Source organism: Ischnura elegans, chromosome 2, assembly GCF_921293095.1.
Source record: "Ischnura elegans chromosome 2, ioIscEleg1.1, whole genome shotgun sequence".
Taxonomy (NCBI): domain Eukaryota; kingdom Metazoa; phylum Arthropoda; class Insecta; order Odonata; family Coenagrionidae; genus Ischnura; species Ischnura elegans.
In genome coordinates, this window is record NC_060247.1 from 114,659,454 (window position 1) to 114,680,325 (window position 20,872).

At 39.5% G+C, this 20,872-nt stretch overlaps 2 protein-coding genes across 2 annotated transcripts in view; both read left to right on the forward strand.

Moving 5' to 3' along the window:
• LOC124154442 (alpha-amylase 2-like) overlaps positions 1-17,775 on the forward strand; it is a 37,777-nt gene extending 20,002 nt beyond the window's left edge. The window contains exons 7-11 of the mRNA XM_046528160.1: positions 2,171-2,295; positions 12,861-13,086; positions 14,578-14,696; positions 15,335-15,493; positions 17,161-17,775. Coding sequence (XP_046384116.1) covers positions 2,171-2,295; positions 12,861-13,086; positions 14,578-14,696; positions 15,335-15,493; positions 17,161-17,172 — 641 coding nt within the window. The 3' untranslated portion in view covers positions 17,173-17,775. The remainder of the gene's footprint in view (positions 1-2,170; positions 2,296-12,860; positions 13,087-14,577; positions 14,697-15,334; positions 15,494-17,160) is intronic.
• Positions 5,907-7,522, forward strand: LOC124154443 (proline-rich receptor-like protein kinase PERK2). Its single transcript, XM_046528161.1, has 2 exons — positions 5,907-6,510; positions 6,955-7,522. The coding sequence occupies exons 1-2, from the start codon at positions 5,922-5,924 to the stop codon at positions 6,975-6,977; spliced, it is 612 nt and encodes a 203-aa protein (XP_046384117.1). The 5' UTR covers positions 5,907-5,921; the 3' UTR covers positions 6,978-7,522.
• Positions 17,776-20,872: the final 3,097 nt, after the last annotated feature.

Below are 20,872 nucleotides of genomic sequence, written 5' to 3' on the forward strand. Positions count from 1 at the left end.
TAAAGGATTTGGTATGGTATGGTATTTGGAGGAGGCGACCGACAGCTGAGGTCATTTGCGCCATGAGGTAAGGGTATGAAAGTAAGGATGGAGAGAAACCCGGCGTCGGCATCAGCCTATTGTTAACGGAAGCCACCAAGAGGACCACGGCTTAACGTCCCATCCGATGGACGGAGTGTTGCGCTTGAAATGTCCTCCACACGACACTCAAGCAGGGATCGGGCAATCTCTGAAAATTCTCTGCCACCGACGGGATTTGAATCCGAGCCCGCCGAGTGGGAAGCCAACACTCGAGCCACCACACCAATCCAATCCCCTTAAAGAATTTATTTCCTTTACTTTTACGCGATACATTTGGGAAAATGTAACTTTAGCGTGTACGAAATAACGGGAATTTTAGTTTTTTTGAAAAGTTTTTATTTATTCGTCTAATATATTAATGTTGCCGCCTTCAAAATAGTCCCCATTAAATATTATGCATTTGTGTCATCAGTGGCGTAACAAGGAAAATGCTTTTGGGGGGGATGGAGAGGCGTGGGAGGCGACCCACCCCATCATGCAAAAAAACCATGGGGGTCTGGGAAATTTTTTGAAAGATGACATGCATGGAAGTACATTTACATCATTTTGGCTCCTAAAATTTAACTTGAAGCAGATGCAACTATTATAAGTAAAAAATAGATAATATTTTTAATATTTTTTATTTCTCTGAGGCTTTGGGGGGACTTATCCCCTCACCCCCCCCCCCCCCCAATAGTTACGCCACTGTGTGTTAGCGCTTCTCACAATCCTCGAAACACTTCTCGAACTCGAATTTTGGCGTAGCCATTAGCTGTGTCAGCGATTTCTTTTTAATGTCATCTATGATTGTAAAAACGACGTTTCCTTTAAACATCCCTTTATTTTTTGGATCTGGGAAAAAGTCACACGGAGCCATGTCTGGCAAATCGCTACCTTGGTTTGACAAGGTTCTAACTGACCATCGGCTGGTTTTGAGAAAAACCTTGTCAAAGTTTTAAACTGCTCTATTTCTATTATTAATAGGAATTTATTTTTGATTTTTGGCACATACACTAGTGATCCACTAGATACACTAGTAATTATTACTTTAAGAAAATATGTTATTTATTTTATTTTATACATGTTTATGTGAGTAATAAAATAAGTGAAATGCAGTTAGAACCTTGTCACACCAAATATTAGTTTTTTCTCCTTGCAGTTGGAACTTTGTCACTGTTCTAAATCTGTTATTATTTTACATAGAGGAATAAAAACCGTTGCAACACATAGAGAAACATTAACTTAGTTATCTTGAGTGAAAACACCAAATTTTGCAAAAATGTCAGTTAGAACCTTGTCAAACCAAGGTAGCGAAATATGGAGGGTGGGCATCGTCAAAGAATTTTTTATGGTCAAAATATCACGAGCAAGCAATGAAGTGTGAGCTGAAATTCGCCGAGCTTATGAAATCACGTATAACCTAAGCGGCTTTCACAGACAAAGTAAACAATTATGGAGCTAGAACTTTTGTAGCATTTCAAAATTTTATTATATACATATTTATATAAAATACAAATTGACAATATGACTCAACCAACTTGCGAGAAATTTTAACATTTAGTTTCCGTTATTTTCTGAACAAACCTCTTAATCTACTCATTGCATTCTGACAATAATCGTTACATGCTCGAAGCTCAAAGAGTCCGCACTGTGTGAACTAGTGTGTACCCATCGCACAAAACTTTGCCATGTTACAATGATGAGCGCTGTTATCGAAGTTCAAGCGATAAGAATAAATAAGAAACTGATACTGTCATGTAATCTCATGGGTCGGTCAGTCTTGCGAATGTAGAGTAATAATATTTCAACTCCGTCCTCCCGCATAGAAAGATAATACAAGATTTTAAATTTTATTTGGATGAAAATCATCTGATAGTGGTGCTATGTGTGTCACTTCAATTTTTTCGGAAAACAAACGTTAACTTTATTTTTAAATAAACGTAACTGTAGTCAATGCTTTTTAAAATTGTTATTGGAACTTGTAACTTGAAATATTTAATCTTGGTATCCGCCCCTCCAAACCAGATGACAGGATTTGCCAACATATGGCAATGCACCACAAGTTGTGCTGAAAGTGTGTTGTGTCTGATGTATCTATTTATTTCGTCAGGTGCTTCGTGGGGTCTCGTGCCGAGTGAGGACTCCGTGGTGTTCGTGGACAATCACGACAATCAGCGGGGTCACGGTGGAGGAGGGTCCAACATCCTCACGCACAAGGATCCCAGGCTGTACAAGGTATGCACGACCGCATGTAAATAGGTGGGTGTAAGGAAATACGTCGCTGATGACGCCTTCTTCACCAGAATATTAGCAATTGTTAAGTATTCTCTGTTTCCCCGGTGTAAATTGTCTTTTAAGGCTACTCGGGTTATCCATCGAGTCAATAAAATAAAATAAAATTGACAATATGACTGTACCAACTATGAGAAAAACCCAACAACTCGCGAGAAATTGTAAAATTTGGTTTCCGTTATTTTCTGAAAAAAACCTCTTCATCTACTCATTGCATTCTGAAAGTAATCATTGCATGCTCAAAGAGTCCGCGCTGTGTGAACGACTGTATTACCCATCGCACAGAACTTTGCCACGTAATTGAATAGACCTTTGACTTTTTGACAATGACGGTTTTCAGGGCTGATGTTGGGATCAGTGGCGGATACATATGGGGGTCGTGCGCCCCCCCTTATGGGACTGACCGCATTTCCGAACATTGCAGAACCAAAATTGTAACTTTTTATATCGTAAAATACCATCGTCTTGTCATCATCATCATTAGTCAACAATCCTAAGATTGGTTTGACGCAGCTCTTCATTTCTCTCTCCTATCCGCTAATCTTTTCATAGCTACATATTTCCTCTCTTTTACCCCATTATCTCTATATGGCATACTTGAAACAGAAGACATCCTCATTCTTTACCTTGATAACTGAGTGAGTGAGTTTAATTTTAGCAGGCAGGTCAATGAAAGATGACCCTCTTAGTGGGGTGTATCTATTAATCCGTAATAGGGTAGTTTCCTTCATCAAAGAAACCGAAAGGCATTGATTGCGATTTGTTACCCACCATTACTGTATTCATAATATACAAATTATTTCGTTTTAGAAATACCGGTTTAGATGAATGGCCATGGTCCATTTTTATCCTCATTTGAAAAGGGCCAGATTGGCGCCCATGCGATGCCACTCCACGTGACGTCACAGGGACCTAGTTTCTATACGAGTAGATAGGAGTTATACATCGTCTGAGATTACCAATGCATGCATGAGGCGCAGAGCTCAGGGAAACATGTCTTAATAATCACCTATTAAAACTGGCTAAGGTCGGAAAGTTTTCTTCGTTTGATAAGGTATTAATAAACCTTTTTTAAGCCAAGCGCTACCAGCCAGCAAGGTACTCAGCTACCCTCTAGCATCCTGCGTCCTATCAGCGCTCAGAGCCTCGATCAAGGTCACCTCACAAGACGGGAGGGGGAACCAGAAATACGTCACACGGAGAGATTTCCTTACCCGTCGCGTTTTCACGCGCTAGAAAATTTTCACTTTTCATTTAATCGCGAAAAATAGATATCGTCATTTAAAAATCTAAAAGCGTGAAATACGTACTCCAGGAGTAATAATCTTCCGATATAGGCAATAAAAAAATAATAGGAAACCACCCTATTCGAGACCGATTATTTCACTAAGTGACCAGCCTGATCCTTCAGCTGAGCTTTCTGATTTTTCTTTCAGAAATTTCGCAAAAGCGTTTCTAAAATTTCATTCACATCATCTGCTTCAAAAACTCTTATATTTTTTGTTTTAAACCACCTATCCTGTGTCTCCACTCTTTCTTCATGCTTATCATTATGAAATTTAGCTTTCACCAGTATGTTTATTTTTAATGCCGTATCTTTGAGATAACTTTTAACTTTCTCTAAAAGAAAATCCTTTTTGCTGTTTAAAAAAATTACCAGGTCTGTATGCTCTCCACCTGCACTCACCCAAAAGGTTTTAAGTCGTCCTTTTACCGCTAATTCAATCTCTACAATTGAAGAAGAAGCGCCAGCGCCTCCTCCAACTTGTCTAATTGCCTGACGACGATGAACCTCCGATATCTCATGACCGGCTTGGGTGGTAATAGACGTAGCAAACCGGGTATAACACCATCTCTTCCATTTTTGTCTGGTTGGTATTTGCATTGGAAATGAAATTCTTGATATGAGAATTAGGCTTTATACATAAGAAACCTAACTCATTTTAGGGTTATTTAAATGAAACAAGATTATTTTCTATGATCATTTAAAAAAGAAACAGATGTATTTTGTGAATAATTTTTTACATTGATATAATACTGTTATATTTTCTTGCAATTTTAAGGGCTATCCATCAGGCATTCGCATTGAACGCTTCAATTTCATCTAAACTAAGTACAAAGTGCTTAGGAAGAAATACTTCCTCTTTGTGTTATCATACATAATTTCAGCAATTATGTTGCTCCCATATTTTGTAATTGTGGGTGACAATTTCTCCACCTCGTATGCTTGCCCCTCCTTCAGCTCCTCCTTCTTGAGGTAGTTAGCCTCCTCCTGTTGTGTCAGGAGCCTGATCTTCAGGGCGTCCATCTGAAGTAGATAGAATAAAAGAGCATTTTAGCAAATTTTCTTGCTAAATCCTTAAAGGACTTGTATTTAAATATACTTTAAAACTAATTATATGTATTATACTCACGTTATCGTTGAGGATCATAATAAGAAATACTTGTGGTGAGAACTGCTGGAATTTCTTCCTCGTTGAGGATAGTAAGAAGCACTTGTGGTGAGAACTGCTGGAATTTCTTCCTTCTCTTTGCGTTGTTTCTGCGGATGCTGTTGCTGCTGCTACTGCTGCTGGTACTGCCGTATGGCGTTCTTGCTGTGAGTATGGCTATGAGAGCCCTGCTATGCCTTTGTATACAGAATTTCCCCCGTCCCACAACACATTCATCCATCCTTCTTGCTCGAAGATCGAGGTGGATGGTGTGAGTCTTTTAATTTCGAGTTTATTTACGTCAATCACACAGCCGGGCGTTAATATTTTATGAGAGTCGCTCGCTAACCTTAATTGAAGGTCTCAGACTTTGCCTTCGTGCGTCAATACTCCATCCGGTCGTACGAGGGTCGCTCGTTAATCTTTATTGTCAGTCTGACCCCGCTTGCTTACGTCAACGTCCTGTTGGTCGCATGATGCTCGTTTGATAAATTTAAATGACTAGCATCAGAACTTGAAGTGATGGGGGAACCGACCTCAAAGTTCACGCCTCCTCAGACCATTGGTTCTGCGAGGTCATTGGGTTGAGGGTTCCTCCAATAGCTTTATCCTTCATAATCGAATAATATCACGTGAGACTGGCTTATATATAGGCTGTGTAGGAAAGCACGTTATTCATTCGCCATGGAGTCTTTCCATTGTATCCGGAACACCATCTACCACGCATTAGATACGCGGTCAACACCAAGGGCCACAGTGTCCATGTGCAGATGGTGTCGTGTTCAACTCCAATATCTCGAACTTGCTGGCGTGGTAACAAGGCACACGATGTATTCATCGCGCGCTCATATTCCACGACTAGTCTGCGAACTCTGCGATGGACCCTTAATAACTGTGGATCAGCCGGCGCATGAGTGCTCTACGGGCAGGCCGATTGCTGAGGTGTGGAATGGGCCCCGAAGCGAGTTCAACTTCAATTTAGCCCCATCCCACTGGGGGTATGCGCAGGATGATTCAAGGAATCACCTGTCCATCGATGACCTCGTTTCGGTGTAGCTTAGCGAAGTGGAGGCGCTTGATTTGACGCAGAGATCACCATCTTATTCACCGCCACCACCGCTTATTCCCGTTTCGCAGATGAGGCAGCCTTACGACGAGCAGCCAACAATTCGACCGTCTACGGCACCAACAATACCACGGCTTTCGGCACCACCGCAGCCCGTATCTCATCCAACCAGACCATCCACACCTCATTCATCTCAACGCGCATCACTACCTCAGCCGGTATTTCCATCACCTACATCACCACCACAGCCTGCAACTCAGCCGTCGGCATCACCATCCCTGCTTGCAGCACAACCCCCCACATCACCAACACCAGAAACTCAACCTCTTGCAACAACACCGCAGCTTGCAGCTGAGTCGCCCTCATCGCCACCGCCTGAAACTGAAGGCCTTTGTTCAACGTCACCTCCATCATCACCAGAGCCTGCAACTCCACCACCAAGATCTCCTTCCATAATTCTCATCCAGTCACCGAGATCATCGCAGGAAGAGGTACAGTGGATCCCATCTTCATCCACATATTCGCCTGCGTCCTCGGTGCCACAAGTGTTTCATATGCCTGGTATTCGAAGTGATGGAGCCCCCTCGATTAGTACATCAGTCATAAAATCGGCTATGAAAAGACTCACGATTGATGATGTTGAGGCTCCGGGAAAAAAAGGTGTGTAGGGATCCTTGGGTGAAGAAAGTGAAAGCAAAAAAAAATTATAATATCTTTTTGTGGGGTTTCAAATGTTTTTTTGGGGGAGTAGTTTTTCTTAGTTAACATTTTGTTTTTTTTTCAATTTTTAATATCATGTTAAACTTGTTTTTAATGTCTATAATTTTTATATTTTTTCTTGAATTCGATAAAATGTGATTTTTTCCTAAAACTGCTAGTTTTTGTTTCAATTTTAAAAAGGGTTCTTTTTTGTGGGACTTGTGATTATTTTTTTCATTTTGTTTGATTTTCCTTCGATTTAGTTTAGTTTCGATGTTCACAATCTTACTGCTTTTCATTTTTTTTCATTTTTTCTTGAAAATTTATAGTGAATTCAATCGTTTTTTCAACTTTTATTTCTTCATATTCCTACTCATACTCCTCTCTTTCCACTGTTTATTTCAGAAATTGAACACATTTGTGAATGAGACGTCCACATTGTGCAGGCCAGCTATGGTGAAGTTTACCCCACTCAGTTTGCAGTTGCTTTCGGTCAACTCTCTTGTACGACGCATTCATGAAGTTCACCAAGAAGAAGATTCATTACCGAGGATACAGAACCTTTTCTGAACCCTCCCCATCCCCTTCCGATTTGTTGATGACAAGTTTTCCCAAATACTCATAAATCTGCATACTCAAGAAGATCCTCCACAAATATGTGTACAATACTGTTGTCTTCCAATGAGTTTCTCATGTTATCACCGCTTGTGGGAAAACTATTTCATTTATACTTTTCCCATGAATAATTATTCCCAGACCGGTCAAGACGTATATCCCCATTACGAATACCTCCACTGTTATACATTCTCTAGGACTCAACGAATCTTGCATGAATATACAACTCCAAAATGTACCACCATGGCCGATGCCGCAAGAAGTTTTGTGGGAAAATAAAATTATTAAGGATGTAAGAGATGTCACAACACAAACTGAAGAATTGTATTGATGTTATGAAAATAAATAATTATTGTTATCCATACTTTGAATTGATCAATTGACCGATCCACCCTCAGACCCTCCTCGCTCCACCACGAGACGTCATCTTCGATTTTCGATATTCATTTGTTTTACCAGATGGTAGCACCATCGGCAAAAAATTCAAGATGGCGACTGTCCCAGTACCTTCATTTTTCATATTACGAGGTTACATATTTGAGATTACATATTTTCATATGGTACGAGGGTCAACTTCAAAGTGAGGTCTCAATTTTTTTATCATTGAATATGACATTTGTTTACATTGTTATATACATCGATGGAAAGATCATGGCTTCAGCTATTTTTCGATGTAGTCACCGTGGCGCTCGATTACTTTCCTCATCCGCACTTTTGAATCCCGTCGTCATACCAGCTTCCGCCCGCGTTGCTATGACGGGCGTTGATCTCCTCTTACACCTCGTCGTCCGTAGCAAACTTCATTCCTCCAAGGTGTTCCTTGAGGGCGAGAAACATGTGGAAATCACTGGGCAATAGAGTCCAAAAGAAACCAACCCCTTCCTCTTCAAAATGTCGCACAATTTCTTCCGCACATTCCACGCGCTGCCTCTAGTGGTCTTCGGTGATCTGTTTGGGGACCCTCCTGGCAGTGGAAGTTTGCGCTGCTGAAAAGGAACTCGTGGCACCACTCACGAGCGTTTTCAACATCCATATATTTTTCACCGTAAACTTCAACAAAATTGGCGATAAATGCCGATAGGTACCACCTTTTTTCCGGTCAAAAATCGTATGACAGACCGGATTTCAAACCTGGATGCAGACGTGAGGGGAAGATCCATTGAGACGGCTGCTGTGCCAAAGATGAGCAGTCAACAATGCTTCGCGGTGGTCGAGTGTGGTAGTGGAGGAGCCAAGGAACACGGTGGTGATGGCGGATTGCGCCTAGCGCTTCATGCGGCGACGCAACGACTTATGAGAGCTTACTTTAAAGTTTACCCTCGCATGCATGCAATCCACAACGCCTCCCTAAAGCGTCTGCCTACCAGAGTGGTATAAGGTCTTTTTTAGAGTAATATTGCAAATTACCGTTGATGATGTTTTTTTCGGGTGTGCCCCGCGTACTTATTCGGTTTGCTGCCCGACGTTTCGTAGCCGTTGCTGGAGACGTTTTCTTAGGGAATAACGATTGTTTTTCCGTGGAAGGAATTTACAATTGTTCTTGGAGGGAAGGAGGTTGAAAGGTGGGAGGGTGATGTAGTTGTAATTTTATTTTTGCATGCTTTCAGAGCAGGATCCCATCGTTTGGCTGATTTGGCTGATGGGCCATTTCATCTCAAATCAGGCAGATAGTGCAAAATCATGTCAGGTGACCATCACCGATTTCTCTGAAATTTATATATGTGAAAGCAGTATCCTTATGATGAATAATGATGCCTTTATCTCAGCTCAGAACCGAACCGTCATAAAGTTACCGTCCTTTGAACATTGCAGTGTCAGGCCTCGGAGTAAAAAATGAAAAATCACATAAATGGTGATTACTAAGGAACCATGGCCTGTAATGCAGTGGTTATTGTTTCATTTTGAAGATAATTCATTTATGCACATTATGGCATAACTTGCAAGTCATTTGAAGCAATAATAAACAAAAAGGACTTGTTTAAACAATAAAAATTAGTCATTATTTAACAATTTATTACTAAAAAAGGCCACCTTTTATTTTCTTTAAAATTTCTCAGGAGGTAGTTTAAATGTTCTACTTTCAATAAAAAAAATAAAAAAAGGTAGTATTTTTATACTTTTTGTTTTAAGGCATGTCAAAGTTAGGCATGTTTTCGACCCTTTTACACCAAGATTGCATACCTTCAAGGGATAAAAATGAAGTTTCATTCTACTTAGCATTCATAACAGTGAAAAGTTCATATCTGAATGATTGGTTACATCTATTGAGTGAAAGCAAGTTCAATCTTGTTTACTTCCATGGCATCCAATGTGTGCAAACACCCACTGCTACTGGCTGGAAGCTGTGAATGAGTCGCAATTTGCACAGAGTATTTTTCAATGGCACTTTACATAAGTCATTTGGGCCATGTGGAACAATTCGATGGACCTTGTGGATGTATAAACAAGACACTAATGTCATGCTCTTCTAAACACACTGCAGTGATTTTAGAAATTCACCAGGTTTTTCGGAAGCACACGATGAAGTCATTCATAGTGAGATTTTGAGTATTGTATGTCTTTATATCTGATTTTGTTAGTGTCACAGCCTGTTTGATTGTGTGGATTACAGAGAGAGCTATAGTTGTCCCGTGTCTGTTAACTACCAAGACATGAAACTTTTGATGTCATGTACAGGTGCTCCTTTCACTTAATTATTTTTTGTCTAAATTGAGCTAATTAGCATATGTAAAATTCAAGTTTCATAGTAGGCAAGAATTTATTTACTTAAAGGAAGTGATAAATGCCAAACATGTACTTCATGGGAAAATGTCTCAGCAGCTTTTGAAGAAGCGAGAGTGAAATGTCGATGAGTGACCTTGTTCAAATTTTATCATTCTTTTCCACAAGATAATCTAAACAACTTAAATGGCTGCTTTTCCAGTTTCAACCAAACATACAATTGACATATCATGCAGAGCTAAAAAACAACTAGGACTATGGCAATGCTGATGTATACTGTTGGCATCCTCTTCCTCATAGTGCTCAATCAACGTGTTTGTGCTCTCATTTTACTTGGATGATGATAAAGATTGTTCTTGTGTAACTCCTAATCAGCAAGATGTGTTTCACTGCCATTGAGAATCATTCAGACAAATTCATGACTGAAGTTTAGGATTAAACCAAGAAAGGTGTGCATCACCACTATATCCGGAAAATAGAAAGGGAAGCTATTCTAAAAGAGAAGTTGGTAACATTAATTGGTGTGGCATTGATGCTTCATTTTGACTTTTCCTAAAATTAGAGTGAGATTCTTCCAGATTAAGTACAACCCTATCACTGGCAAAAAGTACAGATATCAGTATTTACCTGCATGGAATATAATAACTAAGGTATGCAGGCACTTTAGATGATTTCTCACATGACACTGTACATGCTTTTCTTTAGATGAATCATATAGAAGAACAATAGTGTAAAAAGATATCATATGGAGAAATAAATCATATATATTTTATAAAAGTCAGCTGCTAATTAAAAAAAAAAAATTCAGATATTTGACTTGGGGAAAGGTCTTAAACAGGAAGAAAGTCATAGATGGTTGTTCAGTGCAACTGGTCATGAGTAGGGGCCATCTGATGGAGTTGTAAGAATTGGTCAAAAATTATGCCACAAACTAAAACCTGAGATATTTCAACTGTGGCAAGTAAATTCAAAAAAGTCCTTTGTAGAACATGTGAGTATTTCTTTGTCTAATATCAAACTTTTGATTGTGATTCGTTACCCACCTTCAGTGCAATCATAATATGTTTACAATTTATTTCATTTTTAGAAATCCCTGTTTAGACGAATGTCAATGGTCAATTTTAACCTCATTTGAAAAAAGCCGGATTGGTGGCAATGCGATGCCACTCCATGTGACGTCACAGGGACCTAGATGCTATACGAGTATATAGGAGTTTTATATCATCTGAGATTACCAATGTATACATGAGGCACAGAGCTCCTGGAAATATCCCTTAACAATCACCTATTAAAATTGTCTTTGGTCAGAGAGTTTGATAGGGTATTAATAATCCTTATTTAAACCAAGCACTACCTGCTAGAAGGGAACTCTACGCTATCGCCATGCTCGGCAGCAAGCAGCCAGAGGTAACACGGGCTTTTTGCAGCATTCATACTTAGGCGTCGCGTTTTCGTATGCTTGAAAATTTTCACTTTTCATTTAATCGCAAAAACAGGTACAATCATTTAAAAATCTAAAAGCATGAAATATGCACTCCAGGACTAATAATCTTTCGATTTAGGCAATAAACAATAATAGGAAACCACCCTATGCAGACAAAAAAATTATTGTGTGAAAGGAGCACCTGTACATGAGCAATTCAAATGACTTGCAAGTTATGCCATAATGTGCATAAATGAATTATCTTCAAAATGAAACAATAACCACTGCATTACAGGCCATGGTTCCTTAGTAATCACCATTTATGTGATTTTTCATTTTTTACTCCGAGGCCTGACACTGCAATGTTCAAAGGACGGTAACTTTATGACGGTTCGGTTCTGAGCTGAGATAAAGGCATCATTATTCATCATAAGGATACTGCTTTCACATATATAAATTTCAGAGAAATCGGTGATGGTCACCTGACATGATTTTGCACTATCTGCCTGATTTGAGATGAAATCACCCTGATCCCATTGTTTGAAGCCAAAGTTCTTATTGAAGTTCTGGTCGCATTCCTTAATATCCAACACCACGGGGATTTCATCTACATCTACATACTACCCTGCGAGCTACCTCTAGGGTGTTTGGCAGGGGGTGATCAATCACCAGGACGCAGCATGCAATTGGACTCCCACATGCACACCACACAGTCCAAAAAACGTCACGCATGCTAACAAATTATACTACCATATGCTTTATTAATAATAATAAAATTAAGAAACATGCATTATGTTTTACATAGGTTTGTAGGCTACACTACAAGTCATGTAATCTATTAATGAGTTATATCGCTGCCGTTATAATCTCTTGTTGATCGTGGAAAAAAGACATTCTGAATATGTCTGTTATACAGTCTATCTCTCGTATTTTATTTATATGACCTGATCTTCCGTAATATGTTGACGTCCGTAAGGTATGGCTAACTTCGTTAGAAAAGACACTGCTCCTGAATTTATCTAAAAGGTTTAGGCTATTTTTCAATCGACCGTCTGACAGGGATTCCCATCCGAGTTTATCTAGGAGGTCAGTAACACTAACAAGACTATCGTAACGACCTTTCACATACCTGGCAGCCCTTCTTTGCACGCGTTCTAACTCTGTTATTAAGCCTTTTTTATGAGGGTCCCAAACACTGGCAGCGTATACTAAATGGGGTCTAACGAGGGAAAAGTAGCTAATTTTTCTCACTTTGTCGTCGCACTTTCCTAATATTCTTTTAACGAAACCCATTTTACGATTAGCTTGACCGGTTATTTCTCTAATATGTTTATTCCACGATAGATCATTATTGAGCCTAACTCTTAGATATTTCACGCATTCAACATAATTTACCGGGCTTTGAAGTTTTTCGCCACGGCGATTACTTTGAAAATAGCTGAAATAATAAAATTCCTAGGCATTATAATGACTCAAATATTTTACGTTGTTACTCTTATTTCTGCGACACACGATTAATTGCAATTGCTTCATCTCTCTTTCCCGTCGGCAGATGGCGGTGGCGTTCATGCTGGGTTGGCCTCACGCCGAAGTGGCCCGCATCATGTCCAGCTTTTCGTTCGTGCAAATGGATGATGGACCCCCCATGGCGAACTCCCGAACCGGGGACATAGCTTCCGTGGAGGTTCGAGACGATCTCTCCTGCGCTGGTGGTTGGGTCTGCGAGCACCGGTGGAGACAGATATACAACATGGTCGCCTTCCGCAATGTCGTCCACGGTAAGTGCCACAACGATACATTATGAAAGTGGCCGAATTAACCACATTGGCACAGGCAAAACTATTAAAAATGAAAAAAACCTATAAAAACATCAAAACTTCGCATTAGTAATTTATTCTATTGTTTCCTGAATTATGTTAAAAGTTATTAGTTTTGAGTTTCTCCTTTACAAATACATCACATTACACTGGCAAACATTTGCGCCAATTTAAATGTCTTTTGTAAATTGGTTGTTTAGGGTGAGTCTTGTACTCACCGGAACACCATATGGGAAACGCGCCTTAGGCGCGGTCATTGACGTGAGAACATAACAATGAATATTCACAACCCGCTTACATACAAATACGTACTAATTAGTATTCATTCGCAACTCAATTACTGGTTATTAAAAATGTAAAAGCAGCATTTCTGAATCAATATTCGGCGAAAGTGGGAAATGAAATGCAAATTTGTTTTGGATCACTCAGCCGGATCTGAATTAAAGACCTGCAAGCGATCGCGAAAACGAATTCTCAGTGGCTACCTATGTGTAAGTGTGTGAGAAATATAGAGAATAACCCGGATGCGCTCCCTTCTGTATTTTACAAGTTTTTCCGAAGGTCTCCGACAGGCACGACTGTCTCAGAAACTGAATGCAGGCGGCCAGGGGCGCACTGAGGCGGCTAGCTGTATGACCGGCAAACAATCCATAGGCTGAGTGGTATTCTCACAATAGAAAACCCCTTCCCGTGCCTTGTACACGCTAGCACCCCGACGTTTCTTTTCTAAGGGATTGTTTTAGGCAGAAAGATCTGAGGTCTTGATGACGACGAAGCATCAACCCCTGATGACGATGGACGACACGGCCATCGAAACGTCGGAAGAGATGGAGGGCCTCACCTGGTGGGAAGCCCGAAACAATGTCAACATTGTTTTAGGCAGTTTAGGTAGAGAGTCGAACACCGGCTGAGCGAACGATCACCTTCAGGCCAGCCTCTGAACACGAACTCGGACATCAACTCGGACTCACACTGGTCCATAAACACATTTGAAATGCAATTCCCAACATCGGTGCTGCTGCGCACAGATATTAAAGACGAAGAGGTGTATCGCACCGAAATGGCTGAAGATATTTTCCGGACCGCAAGGTCCCGCGGTGATGTGTCGTGTCACACGAATTCAGACTGCCGAAGGGCCCGAACGGGTTCTGCGTTCGTTTGCAGACCTCTAATCGGACCAACCATAATATTGATTTCCGAACTCTCATGCATTATTTTGCGGGTGATCATGCCATTTACCTAGAAACCTGATGAAGTTATCCTTATTAACGTGAAATCGTTCACTAATTCCCATTTTATATATAATAGAGTGATTTCCTATGTAACGTCGGATGTATCCAACTACTCCTTTCTCTCACAACTTTTTTCCAAATCCACTGCTCCCATCTCTTTACATTTTTGTGCCCGCCTGATATGCCGTATGACTTGAATAATTGAGTTTCTTCCCTTAAGGAACCGGCGTGGACGAATGGTGGGACAATGGAAGCAATCAGATCGCGTTTTGCCGAGGTCGGATGGGCTTCATGGCCTTCAACGGCCAGTATGGCGTGCACCTCAAGAAGCGCCTAAAGGTGAGTAACGGCGGTCACAGGCGCCGGTACACTCATTCCATTCCAAAGTTCATATAAATTAAAGCCAGGCTTTACTTTGTGGTAATTCTGAATATCCATACTGAAAGAAAGAAATATCCATGCATAAGAAAGCTGGTAAAATTCCACACTAAATGTTTATTAAACATCGACGATGGCTTCGTTATCAAGGTATTAGGAGCTTGACCAAGGAAAGATATCTTGAAATGAAAATAATAGGGTAGAATATGGCGTTGAGGACAGAACAAAGGAAAAGGCACAAATGCAGCTAAGACACCACACAATTTCAGTGCATTTGTGCGGCAGTTTGCGTTTATTTCTTCAGATGAACGATAAATGGCGACCAGAATGAGTATTTTTTTTTCAAATGCAAATCCCAGAGCTATTGAGATAATTTTTCATGAAGTGCTCAATTTAACAATTCACTACTTTTTCTCTAAACAAATTTGTCAAAGTTCTTTAGTTCTTACTACTGGATGCGGAATAATTTTTCATGAATGCTTAATTTAACAATTCACTACTTTTTCTCTAAACGGACCTTTAGTTCTTACAACTGGATGCGGACGAATTACGAAATTTTAATGAATGTATTCTACGTCAATTTCTCTCGCATATTTCAGACGTGCTTGCCGCCGGGAGTGTACTGTGACGTCATATCCGGCGAGAAGAAGAACGGTCGCTGCTCGGGCAAGTCCGTGATTGTGGAAGATAGGGAGGGTTGGGCCGAAGTGAGCATCGCCGCCGACGAAATGGACGGCGTCCTGGCGCTGCACGAAATGGTGAGCAGCAGAATTATTATTAAGAAATGGAAAGCAAAAGTTAAAATAACAGATAATGTGAATTAAATAAAAAAGCAAAAGTGTTGTCACCCTCCGTACACTTAAATGGGTATATGAAAGCCGCCACTCTGACGGCAAGTCGATCAGATTTTCACGGATAAATACTGTTAATTCTCAATTATCCGGTAACTATCCGGATAATGGATATTCCGGGTTATTTTTCTTCTCCCTTATCATACATTTTCGTAGGATATTCTGGGCGCAGCAATGATGAAACTTAAATTAGGTTCGATATCTCAATTTTTTATTTATGTATCCTAAATATTTTCCACATTATGGAGTACAATTTCCATATTACAGCCCAATTCATTATATTCTCGATGATCAGTCATTTCCAATTAACCGGGCCTCGCCTTAAATCCATTTGCACGGATAATCGATATTTCACAATAATTAGTAATATTTATTACTATTATTATCTCTGTATAAATAAAAAAATCACTAACTCATTATTAACTTTGTGGTATTCCATTATAAGTTATCTTTGATATTACACAATTACTTATACCACTGCTTTTTTACATAACGCGACCCGGGTTTCGATGAGTTATCATCATCTTCAGGCGTAAATTATGATTTATTAATCTTATGATTGTTACACGGAGGAAGAGTTGAATTTTAAAACGGACGCCAGAATAGGGGAAAAGGGTGGGTAAAGATATTCGTTGATCAGAGTGCTGTCCTGAATTTCAATAATTTGATAATCTGATGTCCACCCCCTCGTCTCTTCTTCCTTCGATTCTTTAATTATCAATTTATTCGATTTATTAATGGGTCGCGTTATGTAAAAAAGCAGTGGTATAAGTAATGGTGTAATATCAAAGAAAACTTAAATCTATATAAGTAAGGCTGGCTCTCGTGGGGACCGCACATAAATCTCCTCCCCATTGACGGTTGCTTCATTCATCCGCTAAACCGGTGTGAGAGTTTTATTTTTGCCCATTCTGATTGCCTTCCAGGGTATTCTATTCTTTGGGAATATATTCACTCGTAGCAAATAAGAGGCCGTACTTAAAGAGGACGCAACACCTTCTTCTCAGCCAATCTTTTTTTAGTAACGTTTAAATAAGTCTGAGAAAATAATTAAAATATAAACGATAAATTTTACAACTTTAATCCTCCTACTGCCACGGGCCGAAATATCGGCTTTTGCTGCACCGGCAAAAACTGCCAAGAACCGATGTATTGGCTCGAGCGTAGACCGGATTTAAATTCATAATAAGTTGATAAATTTCGTTTATTCCTGTATTAATTCCGTTTATTTCAATGTATTAGTGTATCAAAACCAACAAATAAATCCTTTTCAGTTAAACTAAAATAAAAACATTAATACCTGAAATATTAGCTACATATTGTGTTGTTTTATGAAGTGCTACAAAATTCTATAATTTGCGTTGGCACTTTTCGATAATACCACCAAATTTCAGACGTACTGAGAGAGTTAAGTTACAGTACAATGTTCATCACGCTATCCTTCATTCACCCTGGGCATTTCAAGATTTTGGGATAAGTTATAAGCAAGTAAACCGTCAACAAAAAGTAGTGGTTGAGCAGGAGATATGCATCCTCTAAATTAAACTTATTTCTGTGGTGGCCTTGCTTTTCAGGCACGACTCTGAGCTATCCTCGATTTGTAAGGACGAAGGAGTTACCGGGAATCGAAGAATCGGAGGAAGAAGAGACGAGGGGGTGGACATCAGAAGACCCCCGCTCACTGCCCAGCAACACAAAAAAGCCTGTATCCAACGGTGCTCGGCGAGATTGTGGAACATATTGCAATGATAATTGAAAATGAAACACTTTGTGCATGTCCGCAGTATTTATTATCGCACGACGCGATTCAGCAAATCACGTTCGCCAGCATCACCTGTGCCTGATGATGGCGAAGGTGAATCGCTGAAACACGTCGTACGATAATAAATACTGTGGAAATACACAAAATTTTTCATTTTCAATTATCGTAAAAAAAAGCCTTCCAAAAGACGCAAAAATAAATTTATTTTGAAAATTTTTAGAATTAAAGACACTTTTTTTGTCTTCATTTTCTTACATATGACTCGGAGTTACTCCAAATCTGATATTAAACTCCACTCTATATCTTTCCATTGCTTCCGTTTTACTACCCTTATCCAAGCTGATGGCAAAGGTTAATGCTCATTCTACAAACTACCGCTGTAAAAAAACAAAATATACCGCTGAAATAAATTTTTCGTCTTTGCGTTTTTCCTGTCTTTCAGATTCCTCTCTTTTTTGTTCAAGTATGTAATTGTTCAATTAATAACATTTTAACTTTTAATTCTATTGGCAAAATTTATAATTATATAAAAGAAAAAAATCAAAATTAGATAACAAACCTCTAAAAAACAATATCAAAAATTGATTAAAAAAGAAATATGTAAATACCTAATCTATTTATTGTCATTTGATTCACCTGTTGAATATGTTTAGATTTAATTTTATTCTTTCACGCAAAAAATGCACTTATGGAAAGACAAAGGAGACTAATGGGGAATTTTTAAAAAATTCATTTGTCAATAGACTCATTAGAGTGAGCTTTGGACTCATTGGAACAGCAGTATATCGCGCCTTCGGCGTGTTTACTATGAATGTGTTTAAAAAAGAAACAAACGTGTTGGAGTTGTTCACTCTGACTCGAAGTTACAATTCATTAAAATAATGCGGATGATGCACAAGGGAAACATAAGGTAAAATGGCACAAAATATTTCCCACTCAGCCATTGTGTCGTAAAATCGATACATGAAAACACGAAACTTCTCCCCACTTTTCATGGGTTGGTTAAGTCAGCACAGTTGTGGTTCTTCAAAATTATCTCCTTCAGGAAGAACCGCTCATTGAGAGAATGAATCGTTCCAAAGAGTCTAATCAACTTCGAAACACCCATGCCCAAGGCCGAGAAGTAGCTGAAAAGTGGTGACCAGTTTGACATAATATCGTGACGCCATGCTTTTATCTGCTAAATGGCTGTGTCCTTTGATACATGCATAGATATTACGAGATAATCGTATTACGATATTACGAGATCGTATTTGCGCTGCAGTCCCTGACCCGGTTGGAAACCCGAGAAGATTTCATCCATGCTATTCACCGGGAAAAGCTCAGATTCTTCATAATAATATCTATCTCTACGACGGTCTGCATCATCTATGTAGCATTAAACTCTCTTCACTCAATCACTTCACAACAAAGATCGCTTTAGAAAGACCGTTACCAAAAATGCACGGGAAAGTTAACCATGAATGTATAGACACTCGCACAAATAAGACATTCATGTTTGTGTAGTGGCTATATTGGTATTGGTAATCCCTTGAACACACCGTCAATAACACACTACTCAATTAAAATTACACCGCTCCAACACACGATATCTCTGGCAACAACAATAATAACTGAATCTGAGTTTTGTCTTCCCACGAGTATTTACTTCATGCAAAATAAGATTTCACGTGAAACGAAATGATTAAAAACAACATTTTTCATTTAGCTTCTCCAAATAATGAAATAAACAAGTTAGCACGATCGATGGTTCACTCCGAAACATATATTGTTGGTCATGAAATTTATAACTCATTCCCAACACTTCGTTAAGAATACAATAATTGAAGGCGTCAAATAATTTACGCAGCATTCGCTATCTCATTAAAGATTCAATTCATCATCAATGAAATAATTACGGAAGAACAACAAAATTAATCAAAAATCTTCTTGCTTTCAAGCCATTGCAAGCCCTGCCACGTAAAATAATAACGGGGTAGAACAAAAAACTAGCGACATGCGCCGCTTGGTTCATGGCGGTCGACGGTTGTTCGCAGTAATTCCCTAAGTATTTTGATGGTAGCTAGCTGAAGCGCGGGCATCCGAGGCCACGTTTCGCGAAGCTACCGCGTGGTACCTAGTTTGAAGCTAATGAAGTAGCTTCCAAACGCATATATAATACGGGTTGGAGCCACATAAGCTACCGGTAGCTTCTGCCAGCTCTTTCGCCAGAGCTTCCATGATAGAGAATGCAAGTGGGAGCTAGTAGTTTAATTAAGCATCTTTTCGCCAGAAAGCTACCGCGCTTCCAGTGCCAGAGGAGACCCCAATATAGCATGCAAACTTGTGACCAACTTGTCATAGGGTTGTAATTGGCTTGTCTCGACAAACCTTGTCGTGGTAAGTATGCAGCAAAGTTCCTGTGACAAACTAATGTAAGCTTGAAAGCTATCTGCAAGCTTGAATAAAGCTTACAAGTTATGTTCACATACCAGTTGTAGACTTGTACATCACACCTGTATAAGACATGCATTATCGCACTTATAGCAGATTAGTCATATCATAACTTCTGCTAACTTGTCATATCATACCTTGCAGCGGACTTCTCGTATCATACCTGCTGCAAACAGCAAGCTACATGTACACATACAAATAAAAGTGGAAACACTCGTCATCTGTGTACATACCTGTCTCCCAATTTTGACTAATACATCTTCATGTCTGACTCTGTCACTCGATTTTATGTGTCTATTTTGCTATGCGGGCGTTGTAGGTCGTGGCCGTTGTATGTACAACGTGGGAAGTTCTTGTTTCGGGTATGCTTTTAGCGCTCTTACTTTGCTCCCCATGAACTGTAATATCGGACTCTGATGATAAATCGTGATAAATTATGATTACTGTATTTACGTCACGTAATAGTAAATAAATTAAAAAAAGTAAAAGTTACTTAAGCTATGTTACGGTGGAAAAGTAGCGAATTATTTATTTCTTGCCATTAATTAGTTTTAAAAGGTCGTTTCTCTCACTTAAAAGATTCGGGTTAACTGCTTAATTGTGTGAAGTTCTACATAATTCTCAACATGTTAAGTAAACCAGTGAATCAGTTATTGTTAGGGAGTGCCAGCACTCAACACGATTTATATTTTGCTGCGAATGTTTGCTCATATTAAAGCATAAAAAAGGCATAACGCTTAAGCAGTCTAAATTTAAGACACGAAGCGATTGCGAGCGAGTAAGGATTAAAGCCACTCTAAACGTGGACGTGGCCTCGCGGAAATAATGATCGAGCCGAGACATTCCAACGTCGCGAAGTGAATTTTAATGAGATTAATGGCCGTTCAACAGCCCCGTTGACGCATGTGCGCGCATATTCAAAGTTCAATCCAAACATTCAGTGTGTAATCCCTCTCCCTTTTAAAATTTCAAGAGCAAAGAAGCTGAGCAAGGCCGCAGTGAGTGGGACAGTCTACTACCAAAGCAATGAAGAAAATAGCTGTGGGTCACATTCGTCCGATACGTTTAGGAGATCTACATCTACATAATAC

Bases quoted from the DNA above. Each gene is read 5' to 3' on its own strand.
- LOC124154443 (XM_046528161.1), top strand. From the start codon at position 5,922: ATGAGGCAGCCTTACGACGAGCAGCCAACAATTCGACCGTCTACGGCA. The intron at 6,511-6,954 runs GTGTGTAGGGAT...TGTTTATTTCAG, and splicing joins TGAGGCTCCGGGAAAAAAAG to AAATTGAACACATTTGTGAA.